Consider the following 23,757-nt stretch of genomic DNA (forward strand, 5'->3'; position numbering starts at 1 on the left):
ACAAGTAGAAGAAAGGCTCAGCGTTGTGTCTGAAGTCAGCTCACAATCTCAGGCCTAAAAGAGACCACTCTGTAACTGGGAAGTAACCTGTCACATAATTTTATTCATGTATGCATTGTAGCTTACTTCTTGATTTAAAAAAAAAATGGAAAATAAGGAAATATACAAAAACTGGAAAAAACAGAAATATTCTTCAGCTGGTGAATGGGTGAGCAAATTGTGGTACATTATTACAATAGAATACCACTCGGCAGTAAAAAGTAACATTATTAATTCACAGAACAACTTAGAAGAATCTCAAATACACATTGCTAAGGGGAACGAAACCGCACCAAGAAAAGCTACATGCTATATGATTCCATTTATATGGCATTCTGGAAAAAAGCAAAATTCCAGAAACAGAAAAGATATCAGTTGTTGCCAGAGTCTAGGAAGGAGAGACGGCAGAGTCGACTACAAGGGAGCTTCAGCGGATTTTTTTGGAGTGATGAAACTATTTTATATCTTGATCGTGGTGGGGGTTATACTCAGGTATACATTTATCAGAACTCATACAACTTATACACCACAAAGAGTGAACTTTTCTGTAGGCAAATTATTTATTAATTTTAAAAAATTGTTTTAATGTATCTAAAGGAAAAGAGAAAGAAAGAAAATACAAAGAAATGTTGCAATGTTGCAACTTCATAGGTAATTTTTCTCCAATTTCTTTTGTCTTCAATTTTTGACACCCTGTTCACTGTCTATAATATTTAGTTAAGCTGTGAATACAAGTTGGAAATCGAGAGTAAGTGTAAGTAATTGATGTATCTTCAGACTCTCCTGAAAAATCTCAGCAGTTAGACTGGAAATGCAGATGCAAGTTAGGTCACTCTTGCACGGTTCACTTATTTATCCCACTCCATTTAAATTCTGAAGTGCACTTATGTCTCAAATTTAACCCGGACAAGAAAGGCACCTCACTTGAAGTCTATCTTGTTTATATAGAAATGGAATGTGTTAAATAAAATGTTTCGAAAGTCCTTGTTATGAGACTGAAAAACATAAATGAGCAGTTACTACAAGCAGTAACCTAATCCTCTGGCAGTTGTAAAGGAGCTGAATTTTTACAATAATGGTTTCATGGGAAATGTTTCCCTGAATCAGTTGCCATGATAATCTGTTGGAATAAATAGGTATGGCAACCCAATCTAACAACCATGGGCTTGAACCATACAATAGCTGAACAAAGAACACTTGTTCCTGAAGAAGATAATTAAGCTCTGTCTTCCCTAAATTTCAGAGCAAAATGCATTTGATTACCTACCCTAAGGTAGTTTTCCTTGCTTTTCCAGCAACTGAGGATCAGAAGACTTCAGGTGCAATTGTTATTCCCCGAGCCACTTCCCAAAGACCTTGCAAGTCTACCCATCCTCCCCAGCAAGGAAATCCCCAAATTTTAACAAGTAGACATTTTTTTTTTCCCTCAAATTGCTGGATAGCTTTTAAGACTAATGACTAACTACGAGACGGTAAATTAGTGCCTCTCTTTTCTTCCTGTATGACAATCTAACTTTTGTAAGACTTTATATACAAATGTGAATTACCTCATAGTACAGATGTGAATTACTTCCATCACAAAGAAAAGTCTAGAAAACAGAAGGAGAAAATAATACTAAATCAAACCCACAAATATACTTTCTCTGATGCTATAATTTCCCAATAATCTCATCTCTTAAGATGAAAAGATTTGAATAACATAACAAAACACTCTTGTAACCACCCCCAACCCTATCAAATTTTGCCATATTTAACTCAGAGATTTTTGAAATCATAAAAGTCCCCTGTGTACCTCTCCTTTTTCCTGTTTCCCTCCCTTTCCAGCAATGGCCATTATCCTGAAACTGACATTTGAATTTCCCTTGCAATTTTCATATTACTACCTATATATATATACTATAGACAATATAATGGCATGGTTTCACAGATTTTCAAGCTTTATGCAAACATATCCCATTTTGGCAATCACCTTTTACTTTTTGACAATACTGTTGAGATTTAACCATATTGATACATGTAGTTATAATTCTGTTCTACCTGCTGACTATCTCATTATGTTAACGTAGCACAATTTATTATTCATTCTGCTTTTGCATTTGTTTCATTTTTGCTTTGCTTTGTTTTGCTTTTTGGGGGTTTTTGTCTCCTATTTTTGTTTTTTGCTAATACAAATCATGTTTCAAAGATATTTCTTACACACATTTCTTTGTGCACATGTGCATGAAATTCTCTGGAATATGTTCTTATATATGAAATTGCTGAGTTGAAGGACATGTGGATCTTCAAGACAGTACTACATATTGCCAACGTTCTTTCAAAATTGACTATACCAACTTATGTTTCCATCAAAAGTATTTGAAATTTTCCTTTGCTCCATATCTTCGCCAGGATTTGGTATTGCTAGACTTTATCATTTTTTCCCGAACCCAGATGGTTGTAAAAATTATCTTATTGGTTTCACTTTCATTGCTCAGGTTACCACTACTAGTAAAATTAATCTTTTCATATTTAATGGTCATTTGACTTTCTGTGAATTAACTGTTCATATTCTTTTCTATTTTTCCAGTGTATTGTCTTTTTAAATTGATTTGTAGGAATTCTTAGAGACTCTGGATTCTAATTATTTGTTGGTAATATGTTTCATAAGTATCTTCTCACCGCATTCCTTGACTTTTCATTTTCTTTGTTGCATCTTTTATTAAACTGAAGTTTTAATTTTAATAAAGTCAAATTTATTAATTTTTTCCATTGTAATTCACCATTTCTCTGCCATGTTTTTTTAAAAATCTGTTTCTGCTTCATAGCAGTGGGGATATTTTCCTCAGTTTCTTTAAATGGTTTTGCATTGAAGTAAATCAAACGAGGATTTATTTTTGCACATGGTGTAAATTAAGCATCAAATTTTATTTATGAATATATGAAAAAGCAATTATCCTAGCACCTTGCATATGACAGCCCATCCTTTTTCTGCTACTTTTAATACTCCCTCAACAATTTATTGTTTCCATATTTGCATGGATCTGTTTCTAGGGTGTCTATTCTTCCTTTCATTGGTTTGTAATGTGAATGTCACTTTGTGTAAATTACTATGACTTCATAAATGTCTCAAATTCTAACAGATATTTTGTGCTACTTCTTAATTGTCTTAGTTATTCTTAGGCCTTCGTTCTACCAAAGGACTTTTCATCTTGTCAAGTATGATGAAAAACTTCACTGAGAAGCTGATTAAAATTCACTTTGATTATTTTTATTGTTGATGGGAAAATTGCTACTTTTATAACATTAAGTGTTTTCATTTGCAATGCCATATATACACTTATTCAGGTGTGTGTGTGTGTGTGTGTGTGTGTGTGTGTGTGTGTGTGTGTGTGTGTGTGTGTGTGTGTGTGTGTGTGTGGCCTTCTATAATATTTTGTAATTTTCTCCCAATAATCTTTAACATATTTTATTATACAAGGGTACTTCAAAAAGTTCATGGAAAGATTCATATTATCTTTCAATTCTATTTTTCCACAAACTCTTTTCAAGAACCCTTGTATTTACTTCTACATACCTACTACTATTGTTTGATTGGGATCTTTTCCTATTACATTTTTTAATTGATTATTACTCAGGTATAACAAGGTTACTGATCTTTTTTTATGATTATTGGCTATGAATTTGCATGAGATACAAAGCTGATTGTCATCCCTCATCCCCATGATGCAGGGGCCAGATTCATACTGGCTGTATACCCATCACCACAAATTGCATTTGTACCCCGTGTCCCCCACCCAATCATCCCCAACCTCCATCCCCTCCCCGCTCCAACCCCATCCACTTTGTAGCCCATAGAATGTTCTCTCCCTCTGCAAGTCCAACACACTACTGTGGTCTTTCTTTCCTTCCTTCTCTCTCTCTTAGCTCCCACACATGAGTAAGTACATGTGCTACGTATCCCTCTGTGCTTTGCATATTTCACTCAACATAAGTTTCTCCAGGCTGATCTTTTTAAGTTGATCTCTCGGATCCAGCGATCTTGCTGATCTTTGTTAGTTCTATCAGTAAATCTGTAGACTATCTTAAAGTTTCTAAGTACGCAATTACATCACCTACAAATAGGGATATTCGGTCTCTTCCTTTCAAATACTCACGCCTCTTTTTTTCTCCTTGTCTTATTAGATTGATTAGGACCACCAGTATAATGTCCACTAGAAGTAAAAATAGTAGCCATCTCTGTCTTGTTCTACTCTTCGGGGGGCAAGTTTCTAAAATTTATTCTTTATGTTTAGTTTCTGCAGTATATTTTTCATGACTATCCTTAATCAAATTAAGGCAGTTCCCATCTATTTTGGTTTTTACAATGAGTGAGGGTAAAATTTTACTAAGTGCTTTTTCTGTATCCAGTGAGATAATCATGTCATGTAAGGTTTTTTTTTCTCCTTTCATATGCTAATGTGGTACGTGTCAATTAATAGATTTTTTGAATTTGGATTCTAGTATAAAACCCTCCTACCTGGTCACAATGTATCTCTTTCTAAATTCTGCTGAAACCAAATCAATAGTATTCTACTCAAGATTTTTGCATCAATGTTACCAACAGATACTGGTTAATAACTATTTTCTTATGTGTCTTGGTCCAATTTTGGTAGCAAGACCTCTTCTATTCTCTCAAACACTTTGTAAAAGAAAGGATTTGGTAAATCTCTGTAGAACAATATGTATATGTGGTATTTTGGAGTAATATAATGTTTAAATGTCTCATTATTTTGCATAAGATACTCTTAGTTGTCTACACAATATCATCCCCCATTTTTTCTTGCTAAGAGAACCCTGATTTTTGTTGTAGGTGGACACATACACACACACATATATTCACACACACAAATATATGTTTGTATTGGAAGGTACCCTTATCTCACATGATGAGTTCTGACTAAATAAGTGTTTTTTAATATAGAAGCAATTATTCCCTTGCCCTCCCTGCTAACATTTTTCCAGTTGCCGCTGCCTGCCCTTCCCACCACCACATGCACACATCTTTTATTTCATAACCTTCTCTTATGTGTGTATTTCAGAACTCCCGCTCCACTGTAATATCAGGGATAATGTAAATCCAGGCACAGAGTCAGAGCATTATCTAGCATAGTTCTTTGTCATGAGGCTGTAGTTTTTCCCCCCTGCCTAGGCAGGGCAAGAGCTTTAATAAAGTAATATAGACAGGGCAGCAGATCAACAGCCATTTTTTCAGCCTCCTTTGTGGGCAAGAGAGCCCCAGAACAAGGCTTGGTTTCAGGAATTGAGTCCAGCACAGGATTTTTAGCCCCATTCTCCTGCAGGAGCCAAGATCTTGATTGCCAGCTTCCAGCCCAGAGCCCAGAAAGCCCATGGAGCCAGCCCTGCCTGTTACTTTGAGTTTCTTTTTGCTATGGTTTAAATGTGTCCCCCAAAATTCATGTGCTGGAAACTTAATCCCCAGTGTAACAGTGTTGAGAGGTAGGACCTTTAAAAGGTGATTAGATCATGAGGGCTCTGCCTTTGTAAAGAGATTAATGATGTTATCATGGGAGTGGTTTCACTGTTGTGGGAGTGGATGAGCTCAGCCCCCTTCTCTCTCATACATGAGCTCTCTTCATGTGATGCCTTCCACCATGTTGTGATGCAACAAGAAGACCCTCACCTGATCTGGACCCTTGATCTTGGACATCCCAGCCTCCAGAACCCTGTGCCACATAAATTTCTGTTCATTATGAATTACCCAGTCTATGGTATTTTGTTACAGCAGCATAAAACAGACTAAGACACTTTTTCTTTTCTTTTCTTTTCTTTTTTTTTTTTTTTTTTTTTGCCTTGGAATGTTTACCTTGTTTGAAGGTCCATTCATGTTTTCTGATTATCTCTTCCTAAATTTTATTTATTATTTTTATGGGTTTGAAGCAAAAGGGGTGAGTGTAATGATAAACTCAATGTCATCTCTGCAGAAATTTTTGAATTTTCTTTAGGAAAGGGAGAGTAACAAAATTTCTAACTAAGCTAAGAACCCTAACATAGTGTATATTACTGCTTGTTTTCTTCCATAAATCTACTGTTTAAGCATTCACCTACCCTAGACAGGGGAATTGGGGGATACTAATCACCAAAAATGGATGCTATGACTAATAATTCCAGTAAATTTATTTCCTCTATTACATATGCTATATATACTGCACATTAAAATATACATTAATTATATAATGTGATAAAAATTAAAAAGTCCTTGTTTTGAAGCCCCAACTTTACCAAATAAAAGAATGGGCATCTTCCTTGCTCAGTCTCATAAGAGTTCAGAAAGGTTAAACATTTATTTCTCAAGAAGCAGACACTAGATGTTCTTATACATACCATATGTTAACTTGGGCCCTCAGAGAGTAAATATAATGGGCAGTTTTACTTCCAATACAGGATACCGGAGACCTCAATTCACTCACCCAGTGCTTGGAAGACAGAGCTCCATTTTGAATTACATTTCTCTGGAAATTCTAAAGAATCTCTGTCTGGCTATTACTGGCAAACCTTTGAAAATATGCCCCTGCTCGGTGAGAATTTGGGAACACAGAATTATTGGTTTTCATATAAATTTTATAATGTGCTATTCTTCGAGAAGGATCTTAAGTTGAAAATAGCACTCATGTTGGGAATGTTTATAAACATTATACACTACTTTCAAATGTGACTTTGTTCCAGTTTCAGAGTTTGGTGCCATAAACATCTTTACAGATCATCTAGTCCAGCTGCTCCATTGTACAGGTGGGTAAACTGGGAGCAGAAGGGATGATTCCACTCACACCATGTGTCAGAGCCTGGTGTCCTGGTACTGAACACATCACTCCTCCCATGCTACTCTTCAGCCTCCTCCATTCTTAAGAAAGTAGCTAAGATAATTTTGTCAGACTGAGGCTGTATTGCTTTCCCAGAGAAGGCAGGGCAATGTCCCATGAATAGAGACCAGTGAGCTGAGTTCCCAAAATATGTGACTTTTAGAGCTATGGCCACCCAGGGATCAGGTCTGCCACTTGTATGCTTCAAAGGTGATACCAGCAGCAAGATTTCCCCCTGTCCCTCCCCTTCTAAGACCTGGGGATTCTCTCCAGTTCTCCAGCTACTTGTCTATGTAACTATTTGATGACATGTGCTTTGACATGTCTTTTTAACACCTACTACTGGGATTTTCTTTCTGCTGCAATAACTCTCCATAGCCTTCAGGTCTGCTACTCATGTTAAAAAAGGATCTTTGTTTCTCTTTAATTCATTGATATGGTTTCCTCAGTTTAGCACTTCATTTTATTATTTTTTAATTGACAAATAAAAATTGCAAGCATTTATGGTGCACGACGTGAAATTTTGAAATATGTATGCATTGTGTAATGGCTAAATCCAGCTAATTAACATATGCATTACCTCACATACTTTTGTTTGTGTGTGTGTGGTGAAAACACTTTAAATTCATTCTTAGCAATTTTTAAGTATATAATGTATTGTTGTTAACTATAGTCACCATGTTTACAATAGTTCTCTCAGACTTATTTCTCCTGTCTAACTGAAATTTTGTGTTCTTTAACCAACATCTCCCTGATCTCCCCACGCCAATAGCACTTCATTTTAAATGCACAGATACCACCTATTTTTCTAACAACAATAGCTGTTTAGCAATGGAGTTACTATGTTGCATAACTGAAAGACTGTTTTACCATATTCATTACCAAAAATAATAAAGGGCACTGCCTTGCAATAGCCACTCCCTCATACACCCAGGGGGCAAAGCTATACACACTGATGCCAATTAGGGCTGCAAGTGTATTTGCTACTTAGTATCCATAGGGAAAAAGAAAGTTATGGGGTAAAAATATATGGTCATTTTGAAAAATTTCAAAATTACTGTTTCTTATATTATTACCAAGTACCAATAGACATTACTAAGGTCATGGCCGTATTCTGAGCAAACACACATTTGGAAAAAGAATTAGCAAGACTAAGGAGTACAGGCTTTACCTTACTATTAGGGGAATAAGTTTCCTTAGTGCAAGCCTACTCTGAGGCCTGAATTTTTCAATCTGATTTCTCACATGGCCATGTTTACTAGACAGGCCCTTTGACAAGCTAAGCAATGGAGCAAGCATTATACAGAGCCATGTTTAGCTAGTTTTTCCTCTAAATAATCCAGACCACAGGCAGGGTTCCACTTTGATTCACCGTGTGGCAATATCTTTCATGAGACAAATAAGATAACATTTTTAAATTTTTAAATTTCAAATTTTAAAAAATTTCAGATAATGTCATGGGTTGGATTGTTTTAAAACAGGTTAATTTATGCCTCTCATAAATTGGAATGAAAGAATAATACTACCTGCTGAGGTTTGACTTTCACAGTCAACAACTGGACTTTTACTTTAAAATATGAATGTATACAGTATTTACAGTATAAAGTTAAGAACAAAATTTTAAAATGTAGTCTGCTTTGCAGTCTGCTAGGCTAATTGTCCTGATGCATCAAACAAACCTCATACTACATGATATATATAAGGCATAGTTAAACCTAATTTATATCATCATGAAATCTGTTTAAAAATCAGTCACAATACTCAAAGGAACTAAAAATGGATGGTGACAGTGTAGCAGTTGGTGCCAAAAATTCTTCCATGCATGAATTCTTTCATGCATGCCCAGAGAAATTTCCTATGAGAGTTTCTATGAAGCTGTTTCAAGACCTCTTGAAGCATGTGACAGGACATCACACTCAAATGGATATCTTCACCTTCTCTCTGTTATTGCTGTGTTCGCCTTTTAATCCCTCCAGCATCCTGCTGAAATCAAGTTTATAAACAGAAGTTTGGGAATGGATCAACACCAATACTGTCAAATATCTAAGTCAACAGTTTAAATCCTTTAGTTCATTTCCACCTTCTGAATCTGCAAATTCCACTGTGTCCCTGTGTCTTACAAAAAGAGTTGCACTGTTGGCTTCTAGGCTATCTCCAGACTGTGTGTCTTTAAAGAAAGAAAATGTTTTAATATAATCAGAAATTAGAGGCAATAAGAGTGACTTTTGCAGGCAAAGAAGAGATGAAAAACAACTTCCTATTGAGAAATAATAGGTACATGCTCTCTGACTTAACTCTGTGTGCCAAGTAATTTACAGAATTTACAAACAAATTTACAAATTTACAGAATGTAAATTTCCATCTTTTTTTCCTCTCTTGTAAAAATGTGGCAAGCCAAAATATTTGACACACATTTTTTACAAATCTCCCTTTTTGCTATTTATATGTTATCATTTTTAAAGGTTTGAACCATCTGAATTGAATTTGTGTGATCATGTCTTTACACTAACCATTTCATAGAGATTCATTAAAAGAACTCCTTTCTGAAAGACGGATATGGTTTAATTACATTTCTCAATCTTAGAAATGGCATTAATATCAAAACAAATTCAAGAGAAAACTAAACTCAGTAAGTTGTGATTACTTCACCAAAGTTAAAGTCACTTGTACATAACATGAAAATACAGTCTAAAAAATATGAAGGAGGTAAAGTTTAACAATCCTATAATAATCAAATACATGTCAATAATTATAAAGTAGTCTCATCTGTTCATTTGAGCTTTTATTTGGAAACACTGTTTAGAGCTACTCTAAGTTTGTATAAAAATAACTAAACCCTCTTTTTCTTGTTATTTCACTAAGTCAAACAATTAGTTTTTTAGTGAGGTTTGAGTGCATGGATTTCTCTTTTTTGCCCTTATTTCTTTAAAATAAAGTCACCATTCAGACTCTCCACTACAAGAGTGTCATTCCTAAGTAACACACCATGCTTGAAAAACCTGGCATTTGAAGAAACGTTTTCAACTAATATTATTAACAGCTTGAATCCACAAAATCTTGTCAGCTACTCTCCTAAATCCAAACACATCTCTCCTTAGTAAAACAGGCAAGTATGGGTTTAGGGAGGGAAATCTATGAGATTACCATTGTGTTCATCCCCTTTGGTTGGCAGAATAAGGCAGAACAAAATGCCAGCTCTCATGATCCAAATAAACCATGGGCAAAGGAGAGCCTGGGCTGGCTGCAGGTCAGTTCTCCAAATTAGTTCTGTTCATCTGTCCTTCCTTTAAAGCTGCATCTTTGCAATTTTCAGAATAAGATGACACAGATCACAGAAAAATTCAGAGGTAGTGAAGTCACCTAGCTTATAAAAAGGAGAGGCAAATCTTTCTGAAGAGAAGGCAAGGTACTTCATTGTGATGTTATCTTGAAACACATACTCATTCAAAAGTAATTTAATTTTGCTAACAAACTTTGAAAATAAAGGTGTCTTTTATTTTCACAGTTTTACATATTGTTAGGATTGCAGACTGGAACTAGAGTATTAAAAGGAAATTTTTCCTGGAATTAACTTCATTTTCATATGGCTCCCTCCTGGTAGCTTAATAAATTGCCACGAATCTGTCTGAAAGTGGAATTCATTTCTGAAAGAAGTCTTGGTACTCTCTTTGCCCAGTTAGGATGTTAAAAGGTAATTTGATACAACTGGTAATAGTTTCTCTGGGGGTGTTAAACCATCTGTTCATGGGACCCAAATTCCAGGACATTTTAACTGTTTGGTTTACAGTCTCTTCTGGGGGCAGAGGAAGGGAGAGAGAAAAAAAGTGTGGGAAAGGGAAAGAGAATTTTCTCACCTTTCTCCTTCAGCCTGTAGTCCATTTCGAAGGCTCTGAATCAAAATCTGACTCCTCCGACGTGTTAATGTCATGGTGGCTTGAATGGCTGGAAGAGTGGGGGGGGTCTTAATTTAGCTGAGTTTTACTTTCCCCTACAGCATAGGAAGAAGAGGCGATCTCCTGAGATTGAGAAATACCACCCTCGCGTAAATTACATTTTTTTCAGCTGCAGAGAAAATGACTGAACAAGCGCCAACCATTGGGCCGTATTTTAAAACTCAAGGCTCTTTATTTTTCTTTCTTCCCTTTGTTTTTTGTGGCGACTAGCCAGTAGGGATCCGGGGATCTGAACCCGTGACCCTGGTGTTATCAGCAGCACCTCTCCCAAGTGGGCTAACCCGCCGCCACCACCCCTCCCCACTTCACTTTGCATTCGGGGGAAGGGGAATGTTTTCCTGCATAAATTCAAGATAGATGCTCAATGACCCAATTCACCGTGTTCTTTTAAACTCCTGTACAGTCAATACCCTCCCTTAGCATCAGCGAGATTTTTAAAAACTGTTCGAATTTAGAGGGGATTGAGAAATGTGAAGAGAAAGCAGCTTTAGGCACCTAGAATCACATTATCTTCATTTTCTATGTTCAAAATGTGCGAAATCGCTCCTGTGATCCTTAAAGAAAATAAATAGCATTTTACTGGGCCTTGTCGGACTCCGAGAAGTTGTTGTGACTTTCTCCGGAATTTGCGGAAAAATCAAAAAGCTTCTAGTCCCAGGGCTGAAGTAAAATAAAAATGTCAAAGTAAGCGGGATAGGAGGATGCTGTTGGTAGGGGGGTGAGGACAGGAGCAGAGGCTCCGAGCATCGGCGAGACTTGCTGCAGCGCTTGCTTCCCGCCGCTTCTCCCGCGCACGTGGCCGCCCGCCTGCCACGCAGCAGGGCCGAGGCCGCGGGGACGGCGCGCGCCCGCCTGGAGAGGCGCTAAGCGGGAAGAAGCCAAAGTGGAATCTCTGTGTCCAAGGGTGACTGTGGGACCTGAGGGAAAGGGGAGAGGGGCCCGCGGGAATCGCACCGACCCGCAGCGTTGCGTCCTGGGTGCGGCGACTGCGTGGACACCGGGCCACCTGCGGCGTCCTTAGAGGGTGGCCAGCCCTGAACCCGGCGTGGGGCTGGCAGAGCGACCCCCAGTAAGCATGCGCAGCGCCGAGGAGCGTGGGGCCTGCACTCACCACCCCCGCACCCAGGGGGCGCATCGTGGCTCTTCGGTGACAATTCCCTCTCTTGCCCTAGAGAAAATGCAGAGAAGCCATTGGGCCCTGCTCTGCAGCTCCCGGGGCGGGAGCGTTGGGGTGGGAGTGGGCGGGATGTGGTGCTTCACCTGCGCGCCCGGATCGCCGGGAGCTCCAGAAGCCGGCGGAGCTCAGCCACGAGGCGGCCGGCCCCCAAAGGGAGTCTTGCGTAAAACTGGATTAAAGGAACGTCTTTAGTTTTCATTTTCTTTAAAATAGATTGCGCTACAACGCAATTAAGTTAATTAGGGAAACTCTCCAATGGCTCAGGACGGCCCACCATTTATAAATCGACTTGGAGTCATTGCCCACTTACAAATCGAGCAAAACCAAATATTCAACCACAAAACAACTTGGCTTAAAACATTCACTTTTTAAACACAAGCATATCTTCAGGGGTGTGTTTATTCTGTTTCATAGCCTGAGAATCGATGAGTCGTTCTGTTGGATTTAACGTGGGGAATGACTAGGGTTCGCTTGCGTCGGTGTCCACGCTGCCTCTTCCTTGGGTCTGGGCTCGCAGTGCTCCCAGCCTCTGCTCCCGGGCCCCCAGGTCCAGCCTGCCGCTATTCCCGTAACGACCCGTTCGCCCCCTGACCCGGTCACTAGAGAAAGCCCGAACTTGTAGGACTGCGGTCTCCACTGCTACACCTCCTCCCCGGGGGGTGGCTTAGTGGGGGGTGGTGGACTGGGGTGATGGAGACAGCCGCAGGAGGTCGGAGCCAGCAGCACTCTGCAAAAGAGAAAACGGCGGGGCGCGTTTCACAAATAGGGTGCATCCTCCATCACCTCTGGAAGCATCGCGCTGCTTAGAAGAGGCAGCAAAAGCCTTCTCTGACGGCTCCTAGGACGCCTCTTCTGAGAGCCAACGGGTCCTTGTCCCCAAAAGTGGCCAAAACTTTAAGAGACGCGGGCCGAGGAGACCCCGGCGTGGAGCGCCAGGCGTCCGGGGACTGGGTGAGGCCTCCCGGACTCCTCGAAAGCAGCTCTCAGTCGGAGCAGCCAGAGGCGGGGTGCGATCCACACTGACCCTGCGGCTTAGGGTGGAGAACCTCAAAGAGAAAGGAACGGGATCCAATTTTAGAGGGGCAGAAGGGAACGGCCCAAGAGAGCGGAACTGGGGTGTAGAAGCAGGCGACAGGACGAGCGGGTCGGAGGGGGCAGCGGTGACAGGCTTCAGCCAGTGCCATTTCCCCGCAGAGGGAGCTCCTCCGCGTCCGGCCTCCTTCGGCATCCTGTCTGTAGCGACGACCCAGATCCCCTAGGGGATTCCAGGAGACGGCGCCGTCCCTCCTCACGGTCACCAGGACCCAGAGAGGAAAATCCGCCCCACCTCGCCACTCCCGGGCGCACACACTCGATTCTCCAGTGTGAGGCCGCGGCTCTCCCAAGAGACCTTTCTCCGTCTTTCTTCCTCTCTCTGAGCATAAGCGCCCCCGATTCCCCCCTCCCACCCCTCTCTCTGTCTCTCTGTCTCTCTGTCTCCGTCTCTCCCTCCCTCCCTCCCATTTTAGCCTGCGAAATCCCTACTCGCGTTGCGAAGCCTCGGGCCCCACACTAGGGACCGCGCAGTCTCCGGCACCCTTGGTCACAAGCTGGCTGCGGGCGAGCCCCGGGACACACAGCCGCGGCCCCTCGGGTCCGCCGCCCTCGCTCCCCATTGGCCCCCGGGTCCCCGCCCCTGGGCGCCCCCTCCCCCTCCGCGGCCCCCGATTGGCGTCAGCACGCCCGCGGGGCGTGGGGTTTAAATGCCCACTAGCGGGAGCCCGGGCGCTTCTGTCCCGGAGCGCGGTCGGGGCTGGAATCGCAGGAGTGGGAGGGGAGCGGGCCAGCGGGATCCCGAGCCTCGGAGCGCTGCCGGTCGCTCCGCCGCCGATGCCTCGGGAGCTCGGGCCCAAGCGCCGCCCATGCAGCATCCCTGAGCCCCGCAGAACGAGCGTTGATGAAAAAACACTTAACCGCCTCCGCTGCGGGGAGCCATGAGCTGTCTGGATGTTATGTACCAAGTCTATGGTCCTCCGCAGCCTTACTTCGCAGCCGCCTACACCCCCTACCACCAGGTACGTTTCTCCTCTGGTTCGGGGTCGGGACCTGGGAACGGCTGGCTCGTTCCTCGTTGCCCAGACCCCCGCCTGTACCCCAAGGTCCGCGGCTCCTCCGCGCGTCCCAGGCGTCCGGCCAGCGGCGGGCTCCGCCTGGATGCGGGGATTGCCCGCGCTGCCATCCGTTGATTGTGCAATTAGCTAACTAACCCCTTTAGCTCCCGGGCTTGTTCTCTTGGAAGGCAGCTAAGCTCTGTTAAAGTGAGCCCGAGTCTTCCCGGGAATAATGAGACGAAGATGGAGCGGGCTGGATTTTCTTCGTAGAGTCTCGCTCCGGATCCTTCCCAGCGTGGTGCGGTGCTGGGAGCTGCGAGCAAAGCCCACGCAGGGAAAACCGAACTTTGGTCCCAAAGGTGAAAGTGACAACAAAACAAAAAGCAAAGGCCAGTCTCTGTCTTTCTGTCTGAGATACAAGGCCTGCGCATTCTCATCCCTGCAAATTTATCTCAGAAATAATTTCTTCCGTTTCGATTCTCAGGCGATTAGGCCAATTTCTAGAGCCAACGAATTCGTTGCAAAGAGCACCGCGCAGAATGCACTGTTTTTGTAATCGATACAAAATTCTGGGGAGTATTACTGGGGTGCGATTGACCCGGCCCAGGCGAGCTTGATAGAGAATACTTCGCCTTTCTCGAGACTGAGTAGCTGAACTAGGCAGCCCTGCCTTCAACAAACCACTTTTAAGAAGACCATTTAACCCCGTTTCTGCAAATTCTTCAAGTTTCGTTTAATTCTGACAATTTCTCCTTTCTTTGGGCTGTGTCTGGTCGAGCAGTTTTCCCTTCCGTTTCCTCAGCTGTCCTAGCAGAAACTGAGGACAGTAGTCTGGGGAAAGAACAAAATCACACATTGGGTACGGACCATGTTGTAAAGGCAGGGGCCTGGACTCCTGCTCTGAGGAAATTGAAATACACCCCAACGCCCCGAATCCATGCTTTTGCTAATTTCGTTTGCAAATTCAGAATGTCTATCTGGAAATTTCCTGATGAATTAATGATGGAAAGGGTATGTTTTGCTTTTTGTTTTCTTCCCTCCAACTCTCCTTTTTTATCTTTCCAACCTAGAGTTTGCTTAGTCTTAATGTTAATTTTAGGAATCACCAGAGCCCCTCATTGTAAGCAAGGTGGAAATATCACATTTAGGAAGCAGTGATACTGCTAAATAATTTCAATCTTTTGGCTTCAGCCTGTGAGATGAGCTCCTTTTCACAATGAGACTATTAAAAAGAGGCAAGAGGTGGGTTGGGAGAAGTAAGGTGGGTTTACTTGCTGGTCCTTTCTCCTCCCAGACCCTGGATCAATCTATTGCACTAAGGTCTCTGTTCATTTTTGTATGCCTGGGACTCCCCACCCACCCCAGGCCATCTCTGCCTGCAGAATGCTTTAACACTGCATTCAGCCCATTGTTCATTTTAAGAAAATGTTCTCAGCAGCTGCACTTGGTTTTTAAAGTCACTATCAGACATCAAATTTACCTAACCTGACAACCAGGACCTGAACCTCCTTCCTTCTGCTCCTTTTTATTATTTATTTTATTATTTATTTCCTCAATGTGTGTGGAGATGGTGAGGGTTGAAATACTTATAGTCCACTGGTTCTTCTTTACTTAAAAGATCTGTTTAAAAACTAAGACCGGCTTTTAAACAGACAGTTTATGGGTGACCAAGCAAATATCAACTTGCATTTATTAACATGATCCGTATTTCCCCAGTCACAAAGTTAGCCCACATTTTTACCCCACTACTCATGGAACTACAGTATTTCAAACTTTCTGTGGCAGTTCTTCCTTTACATTCCTGGTTGCCTTCCTGTACATTTCTGGCTGTGGTCGAGTGGAGTGGATTATTTTTGGTTTTGTTTGGTTTTGTTTTTTCCTGTTCTATCGTGAGGATGCTTAATCCTGTATCTTGTGCTTCTGCCCTGGATTCTCAAGCAGGAAACAGTGAAGCCTCAACGGGACTTGGGTGCCCTTTTCCTTTAGAGACTAATTTTTAAAATATATTTGCCTTATGCCGGCTCTGAGGTCAAACTCAGCTCATAACCTGGATGCTTAGCTGTCTTCTGGGACCTTCACACCTACACTTTGGGAGAGATTTGCCTGTGGCCCAGCAACAACTTCAGGGAGACAGAAGAACCAAAGATGGCAATCTTCCTCTAAGGAAGCCGCTGTTGCCCTTGCTCAGGTGCAGGCTGGGAGGCCTGCCAGCTGTGTCTCACCACCCCACCCCCTCCCCGGCCCATTGCTGGTTTTATGCAGAGCGCACAAGACTTAGACATAGATGCCAGTTTCCCTGTGAAAACTTTAGGGATCAGGATGAGGGAATTCAGTCTGAACCCAATTTGCTGTCTCTTTTGAAACTGCCATCTCTATTCTTTCTCTCTCTGAGCAGAAACTAGCCTATTACTCCAAAATGCAGGAAGCCCAGGAATGCAATGCCAGCCCCAGCAGCAGTGGCAGCGGCAGTTCCTCATTTTCCAGCCAAACCCCAGCCAGTATAAAAGAGGAAGAAGGCAGCCCAGAGAAAGAGCGTCCTCCAGAGGCGGAGTACATCAACTCCCGCTGCGTCCTCTTCACCTATTTCCAGGGGGACATCAGCTCTGTGGTGGATGAACATTTCAGCAGAGCCCTGAGCCAGCCTAGCAGCTACTCCCCCAGCTGTACCAGCAGCAAAGCACCGAGGAGCTCTGGGCCCTGGCGAGGTGAGTATGGGGCACTGCTGAGAAGGGCGATGGAGCCTGGGGCCCACCTACAGGGGCCCAAGAGTATGCAACTGAAAGACTACTAGATGTCAAGGAAGGGGTGAGGAGGAGCATTTGGGGAGGATAAGAAAAACAAAGGGGGAAAGGGCCTGGGTATGAGATCTTTTCTTGAAGAGTCAGAGCAGATCAGTGATATGGAAAAAAAAACACTAGCCTTGGAAATAAAAGGCCTAGATTTGTGTGTTGCCTCCACCGAGTCCTAGCAATATGACCTTGGGCAAGTCCCTTAACCTTTTTGAGGTCACTCTATGTACTGGACTCTAAAATTAGAACACTTGCCCTCTTAACTATCCCCAGACAAGGTTGTAAGACTCAAACATAAAAAATGTATGTAAATACGCTGTGGAAGTGTGAGGTTTCCAAAACCCTTCCAAACCAGGGGGCGGAGGATCTTCACTGCCAACTACTTACAGAGCACTTCCCCAATTTCTGAAACTTTGCCCAGAGGAAAAGACCTAGACCCTCTTCCAGCAAAACATGCTGGAGAATGTCTTCTAAAACCAACCTATGTATGCCTTTTGCCAAGTTCCAATTACTTGGGAAGTTTTGAAGCAGAAAGAGCCCTTCGATAAGCAAGTAAAGTAACAAAGAAACAAAACTTAGGTAGAGTCAAAACATCTCTAAAGGTTTTCCTAAAACACATCCCCTCTTTATTTTTCTACCCTCCCTACAAAGCCCTGTTTTACTCTAGCCTGGAACAATGATTTCTTGGACAAGCCAACTAAACCCCCCTTCTATTCTGAAAATTTAACTTCCCTTTATTAACAAGATAAAGGTGGGAAGAACCATTGGATAAACTTGCTCACTAGCTTTTGATGTGTACCAAGCAGAGAAATGAAAACTTTGTTGTAAAAAAGAAAACAAATTTTCATGTGTTTTTTTCATCATTTTAGGGGAAATGTTAACCCTCATTCCCCCTCCCCTTTTTTTTTTTCTGAAGAGAGTGTGGCAGTTTACACAAGCCTTGCCCTTAGACAAGATCCAAAAACATTCGTTTTAAATACAGAACATTCTTTTTATTCTCCAGTTGCCTAAATATTTTTAACAGGAAGACTGTTCATCATTTAGAATGCATTTTCAAATCATTTGAAATTCTCTAGAATGTGGTGAAGATGCTTTCCCCAGAGGAGGTGCTCAATAAAGGTTCCTTGAATTAAATGACATTGTCTTACTCCCAAGTAAAGGCAACAAATTTGATCTAAACGTTATTCTCTTAAAACGCTACCAGGCGCTAGGGGTCAACGGTGATACTGACAACACTACTATTGTTATTCCTGGCGTCCTCACTTTGATGCAGAAAGTTTGTTAATTAAATCCTAGGATAAAAGACCTGTTTCTTCATGTCCCTCTGTACAAACAACACAGCTGCCCTTCTAATATCTGTATGTCTAGTTTATTCTTTTGCTTGGGTTCTTAGGAAAACATAGTTGAAAGATTTCTAGAAGGAAAACTAATAATAGCCAGACTTCGAAATAGGTCGACGGACTTCTAGTCTAACCGAGGCCTTGGAGGGGCACACTTTTGGGAGCAAGGAAGGCTGAAACGCGAGAGGGGCTAGTGAGATTGCTAGGCGGCCGACCAAGAGAGGGAAGAGGTATCATGAGCTCGAGGAGAGGCTGTGGCCGGGAAAGGGAGGCCGTGTCTGTGGCCTGAGGCTGCCCAGGCAGCTCGGCCCGGAGTCGGGGGAAGCGCCCTGTGCCCCAAAACTTGGGCGGGGACAGGGGGTCTCTCCGCTCTTCGTCTCCCCGCCACTCCCAGGCTCTCCGCACTGAGGACGCGTCTGCGAAATCGGAGGAGGCGGACCTCCTCCGGAGGAGGGTTCCCCATTTTGCGATGCTCCGACCTCGCTCTCACAGACCGCAGCCCCCTAGAAAGGCGCCGCCTCAGGGGCGGAGGCTGCCCGGCCGCCCCGCCGCCGCTTTCTCGCTCTTCGGCGGCCGGCCGGGCGCGTTCAGCTGTCGGGGCCGCGCGGGTGGCCGCTGGCGATCGCGGCCCTGACACGCTCCTCTCTTCCTTTCCTCCCGGCCTGCAGACGGCTCCTTCCCGATGAGCCAGCGCAGCTTCCCCGCCTCCTTCTGGAACAGCGCGTACCAGACGCCGGTGCCCGCGCCGCTAGGCAGCCCCCTGGCCGCGGCACACTCGGAGCTGCCCTTCGCCGCCGCCGACCCCTACTCGCCGGCCGCGCTGCACAGCCACCTGCACCAGGGCGCGGCCGAGCCCTGGCACCACGCGCACCCGCACCACGCGCACCCGCACCACCCCTACGCGCTGGGCGGCGCCCTCGGCGCCCAGGCCGCCGCCTACCCGCGGCCCGCCGCGGTGCACGAGGTCTACGCGCCGCACTTCGACCCGCGCTACGGGCCGCTGCTGATGCCCGCCGCCTCGGGGCGCCCGGCCCGCCTCGCTCCAGCCCCGGCGCCCGCGCCCGGCAGCCCGCCCTGCGAGCTCTCCGCCAAGGGAGAGCCGGCCGGCGCCGCGTGGGCTGCGCCCGGGGGACCCTTCGCGAGCCCCGCCGGGGACGTGGCGCAGGGCCTGGGCCTCAGCGTGGACTCAGGTAAGCGGAGGAGCGAGTTTGGTGTTCCTGGGGCCCCTGCGGCTCTGTAGCCGGCCCTGGGCTGAGCCCCGGAGCCCCTTAGTTCTCCTGGGAGATGCCCCCGGGACTCTGTGGCCCGAGGGTCTGCGTGGCATGGTGTGTTTCAGCTGATAGATGACCCTGTGCCATCGGTGTGGGCGGGACGAGAAAGTGGGACCCTGTCCTAATCTGGCTGATAAATATTAGAGAACTTTTTTATTTTTTAAATGAAATTTAGTGGAAAGATTCTAGCCCTGCGCTGTTCAAAACTGTAGCCACTAGCCACGTGTGACTATTGAGCCGTTGATTTGTGGCTAGGCTGAATTACGACGTGCTGCCAGTGTATAATACACGCGGCATTTCGAAAATTTTGTGTAAAAAAAAGAATGTAAAGTTCACCTTAATATTTTTATATTGTTGCATGTGAAAATATTTTTAACACATTGCATATTGGATATATTGGGTTAAAACATATTAAAATTAATTTTCACCTGTTTCTTATTCCTTTTTTTCACTGTGGCTGCTAGAAAACTTAGAATTATGCCTGCGGCTCCCATTGTATTTCTATTGGACAGCGCTGATCTAGAGAACCTGCTGACAGTGTAGTCTAAGATCCTCTATGTCTTGGAGAGGTCTTGTCACCTAGTGATAATTATAAGGAAAGAAAAATATGTGACTCTGAAATTGGCTTAACTGCCAAATTAAATAAGTCTCTTAAAGACGTAAAACTTAAAGAATGTGATTTTTTTTTTAAATTTTATTTTGTCGATATACATTGTAGCTGATTATTGTTCCCCATCACCAAGACCTCCCTCCCTTCTCCCTCCCCCCCCTAATGATAATGCTAAGTCTCTGGCTTGAAGAGTTGAATTCGAAAGGTACATTTAAATTAAGGGATTGTTTTTGTGCTTTTTTTTTGTTTTTCTTAATTTTTAGAAAAAATTAAAAAAACAGTTATAAGTGCGATCATTGGCTTTTAGTCCTGTCCACTCCCCCCTCCCTCAGGTGAAGATTTGACTTTTCTGTTTGCTTTGCTTTTACTTTCATTCAGCCCCCTTTAGATGAAGTCTGTGACTTTCACAGTAAAACAGTGGTGTTTGTCTTTTTCTTTAAATATCTTGTGCCTTCCCTCCCCCACCCCTTCTCTTCCTCTCTCTTCTCCCTTTCTCTCTCTCCTCTTATCTCTGTTTTCAGGTTTGCAGCCTCGGGACAAAAGCAAGGATCTGTACTGGTTTTAGACAGCCACCTTCTTCCCTGTAGGTCTCTGCATAGTGCGATTGGTGACACTCAGAGCTGAAATGGAGTGGGTTTGTAACCGCTTCTGATCTTGGTTTGCAGCTCGTCGTTATTCCCTCTGTGGTGCATCCCTCCTGAGCTGATCTGCCGACCCAGGGTCTCCCCTTCCCTTTGCCTTCTGACCAGCCACGAAGGCTCAGCATCTGTGCGAGGACATGAGGGAAGGCAGAGACTTCAAACTTCTCAGTGTACTGGGGAAACCAAAAGCCACACCTACAGAAGTTTTGTCTAAAATTAACTCCTTCTGCCAAAAGAGCACGTCCATAGACTGAATTGTTTAATGACTTTTGGCCAAATCACTGGAAATACCTGTGGCAAGATGGCTTAGTCAGGTGATATGATATCATAAGCCGTCTTGGAAAGGGGGAAAGAAGAAAAGACTTTGTGGTGTGAATATTTTTTATGCTGATGTGAATTATTTCATTAGGTAGTGTGATTATACCACTACTGATGTCAATATCCTCAGATTTAAAAATGAATTTGTATTTGCATCAAAGACTGTCATAGAGAAGTAAAAAGAAGCCAATTCCTTCTTCCTCACCACTCAGCCTCCAACTCTCTTCCTGCCCATCCCTTCCCCACGTCACCCACTCCAGACACAAAGACACACTTTTTCCTTTGGACTGTGAACATGGAAACCTCAGCCTGATTGTGAGTGGCAAGTGGCTTATCTGGAGCCACCTGCCCAAGTCTTACTGAAATGCAGCTGTTGTAGGACAACTGTTTAAAACTCCAGAAATACTCGACCAAGGTGGCAATTCCCAGTGTTTGGCAGAACAATTGCAATTGAACTGGATATATTTTTTATATATATGTATATATATATCACATTTTTACAAGGAACATTTTATGATGAAAGAAGAAACCCTTTTCTTCCTTCTTTGCTACAAATTCTGTACCCCCCTCCATCCTCTGGATGAAAAAGCAACAAGACACCCTGACTGTTTCCATGGAGAAGAACTAGGAATCACCACAAGGGAAAGAAATGTGTGCAGATTCTCCAGTACCTCAGATATTTTCCTCAATGTCTACAGTGTGATTCAGTCACTTTAGAGTTGGGGCAGGGGAAGGGGTCTGTGCATGGGCAAAGCTTAAAGGTGATGAGGAAGAAGAAACGAACATTAAAGATGTCTGTTTACTATGAGTTCACTGTGGTGTTTCATAAAAAGAAAATACATGTCTTAGTTTTTCTCTAGTAGAATAAAATAATTTATAGTAGTATGATCTGATTTCAGTAATATTACCTTACTTATGTGTATGCGTGTGTATATACACACACATGCATGCACACATGCATGTGTGTATCTTTGTTTTTCCAAAGTGTTTTCTGTGCTATGAAATTTGTTAACCCCTTTCCACTTCACATCAGCACAGAAGTTGAGAAGTTAGGTATTCCCCCCACCCCCCTCACTCACCCCACCTATTTTACAGATGAGAAAATTGTAGCCCTTGGAAGCCAAGGCTTACCTGTTAGCATTCAGCAAGTTAGAAGCAGAGATCGTAGAGAAAGCACTTCCTGTAGACCATTCAGTCAGATACAGATTTATTATTTTCCAGAAGGGAATTATTGTTACTTCTCAAATTCAAGACTCTTAAGACAGTAAAGTCATTGATTATAAGTGTTTTTCAAATATTGGCTATTTTATATCTTAATAAGCTAGGCTAAGAAACCAAACCTCCCACTAGGCAAAAAAAGAAGAGAGAGATTATTAGAAATTGATAGTCTTTCTCTTTGTTTTCCCTTGATGCCAAAGTTATTTGTGTTTTTTCACAAAAGTGTCCAGTATAGATATTTTGTGTTGTGCTGAAATTGCCCTTACACATTGTTGAAGCATAAAAATATTAATCCAAATCTTGATCTTCATTATAATATGAGAGGCAAATATCATTTATCTTGGAAAATAGTCTCAAGAGTTAGAAGCAGTTAAGGGACCCTATTCATAGCATCAGTTTGTCAGAGTTACCTATCCCCTCTTTCTGTCTATCATTGGGTACCTGTAAAATATGATCATTATAAGAATGATATTGTTTTTGCTCACATGGAAGGTAGTGTGTGATTATGCTGCACCAGATGTGATAACAATAATAATAACTAATGTTAATTTTTATGCACCAGGCACGGCTCTGAAGGCTTTATGTATAGATTGACTCATTTAAGCCTCACAACAATTCTATGTGGTATTCATTATTGTGATCTCTTTCTTACCTGTGAGAAAGCTGAGCACACAGAGGTAAAATAGTTTGCCCAGTGACAAAGCTTGTAAGTGGCAGAGCCAGGATGCAAACCCAGGTAGCCCTGGTGCAGAGGTTTCACTGTTGTCCACTGCAATAACTGCTTGTTCAGTACTGATTTGTCTCTTTGCAGTTCAACTTTGGGCTTATTTTCTCCTTCACAAGAGCTGAGTAAGGAAGGGGGGAAAAGAAGGGAATGGAAGACTGATGTTTTGTAGAACTTACAGGATTACAGGTCTCAAAGGAACTGTCACAGGACATTGTCCAAACTCCTTCATCAAAAGGCATGACTTTTAGACCATTGAATCAGATGCAGATCTCTATTCTTCTCCAGACAGGAATTATTATTGCTTCTTTTATTAATTCATTCCAGTATTTAACAGCCTTCACTGCTCTGAAGTTCTTCACACCCAACCTAACCATTCCATGTACAAGTTAGTCTGAGGTTTGGACATTGAAGCAATAACTAAAATTAACTTTGGACTTCTCTGTGGGTTTTTTTTAATCCATGTTCCACTGGCACAGATCACTGGTATATACAAGCTTAAATAAAATGCATTAAGCCCCAGAGGACTTTTCAGAATTTGCCACTACATAGCTGTTGAGGAAATCATAGCAGCGCATTCTCTGCTAGACAGCTCCCCTAAGTACTCCCCACTGGTAGAGGCTCTTTACCTGTGCTCCACCTGCGTTACCACTCACAAGATCTGTGATCAGAACCCACAGGGAGTGTTTTCCCAACCACAAGGTTCTGATTACTGAAACCTCACTCCTAAGTTGCATCTGACCTGAATATC

The 23,757-nt window shown here is 43.0% G+C and overlaps 1 protein-coding gene across 5 annotated transcripts; it reads left to right on the forward strand.

The window, feature by feature from the left end:
- Positions 1-13,770: 13,770 nt before the first annotated feature.
- VGLL2 (vestigial like family member 2) lies at positions 13,771-21,872 on the forward strand. Of its 5 annotated transcripts, none has more exons than XM_063097179.1 (4): positions 13,771-14,059; positions 16,491-16,800; positions 18,893-19,414; positions 20,771-21,872. In XM_063097179.1, the coding sequence occupies exons 1-4, from the start codon at positions 13,979-13,981 to the stop codon at positions 20,809-20,811; spliced, it is 954 nt and encodes a 317-aa protein (XP_062953249.1). In that variant the 5' UTR covers positions 13,771-13,978; the 3' UTR covers positions 20,812-21,872. The 5 variants fall into 5 exon arrangements, with proteins under 5 accessions (XP_062953249.1, XP_062953250.1, XP_062953247.1 ...); XM_063097180.1 differs by lacking the exon at positions 20,771-21,872 and adding an exon at positions 20,627-20,762 and having other exon boundaries at positions 16,518-16,800; XM_063097177.1 differs by lacking the exon at positions 20,771-21,872 and adding an exon at positions 20,627-20,760.
- Positions 21,873-23,757: the final 1,885 nt, after the last annotated feature.

The sequence above is a fragment of the Cynocephalus volans genome, chromosome 5 (genome assembly GCF_027409185.1).
Source record: "Cynocephalus volans isolate mCynVol1 chromosome 5, mCynVol1.pri, whole genome shotgun sequence".
Taxonomy (NCBI): Eukaryota; Metazoa; Chordata; class Mammalia; order Dermoptera; family Cynocephalidae; genus Cynocephalus; species Cynocephalus volans.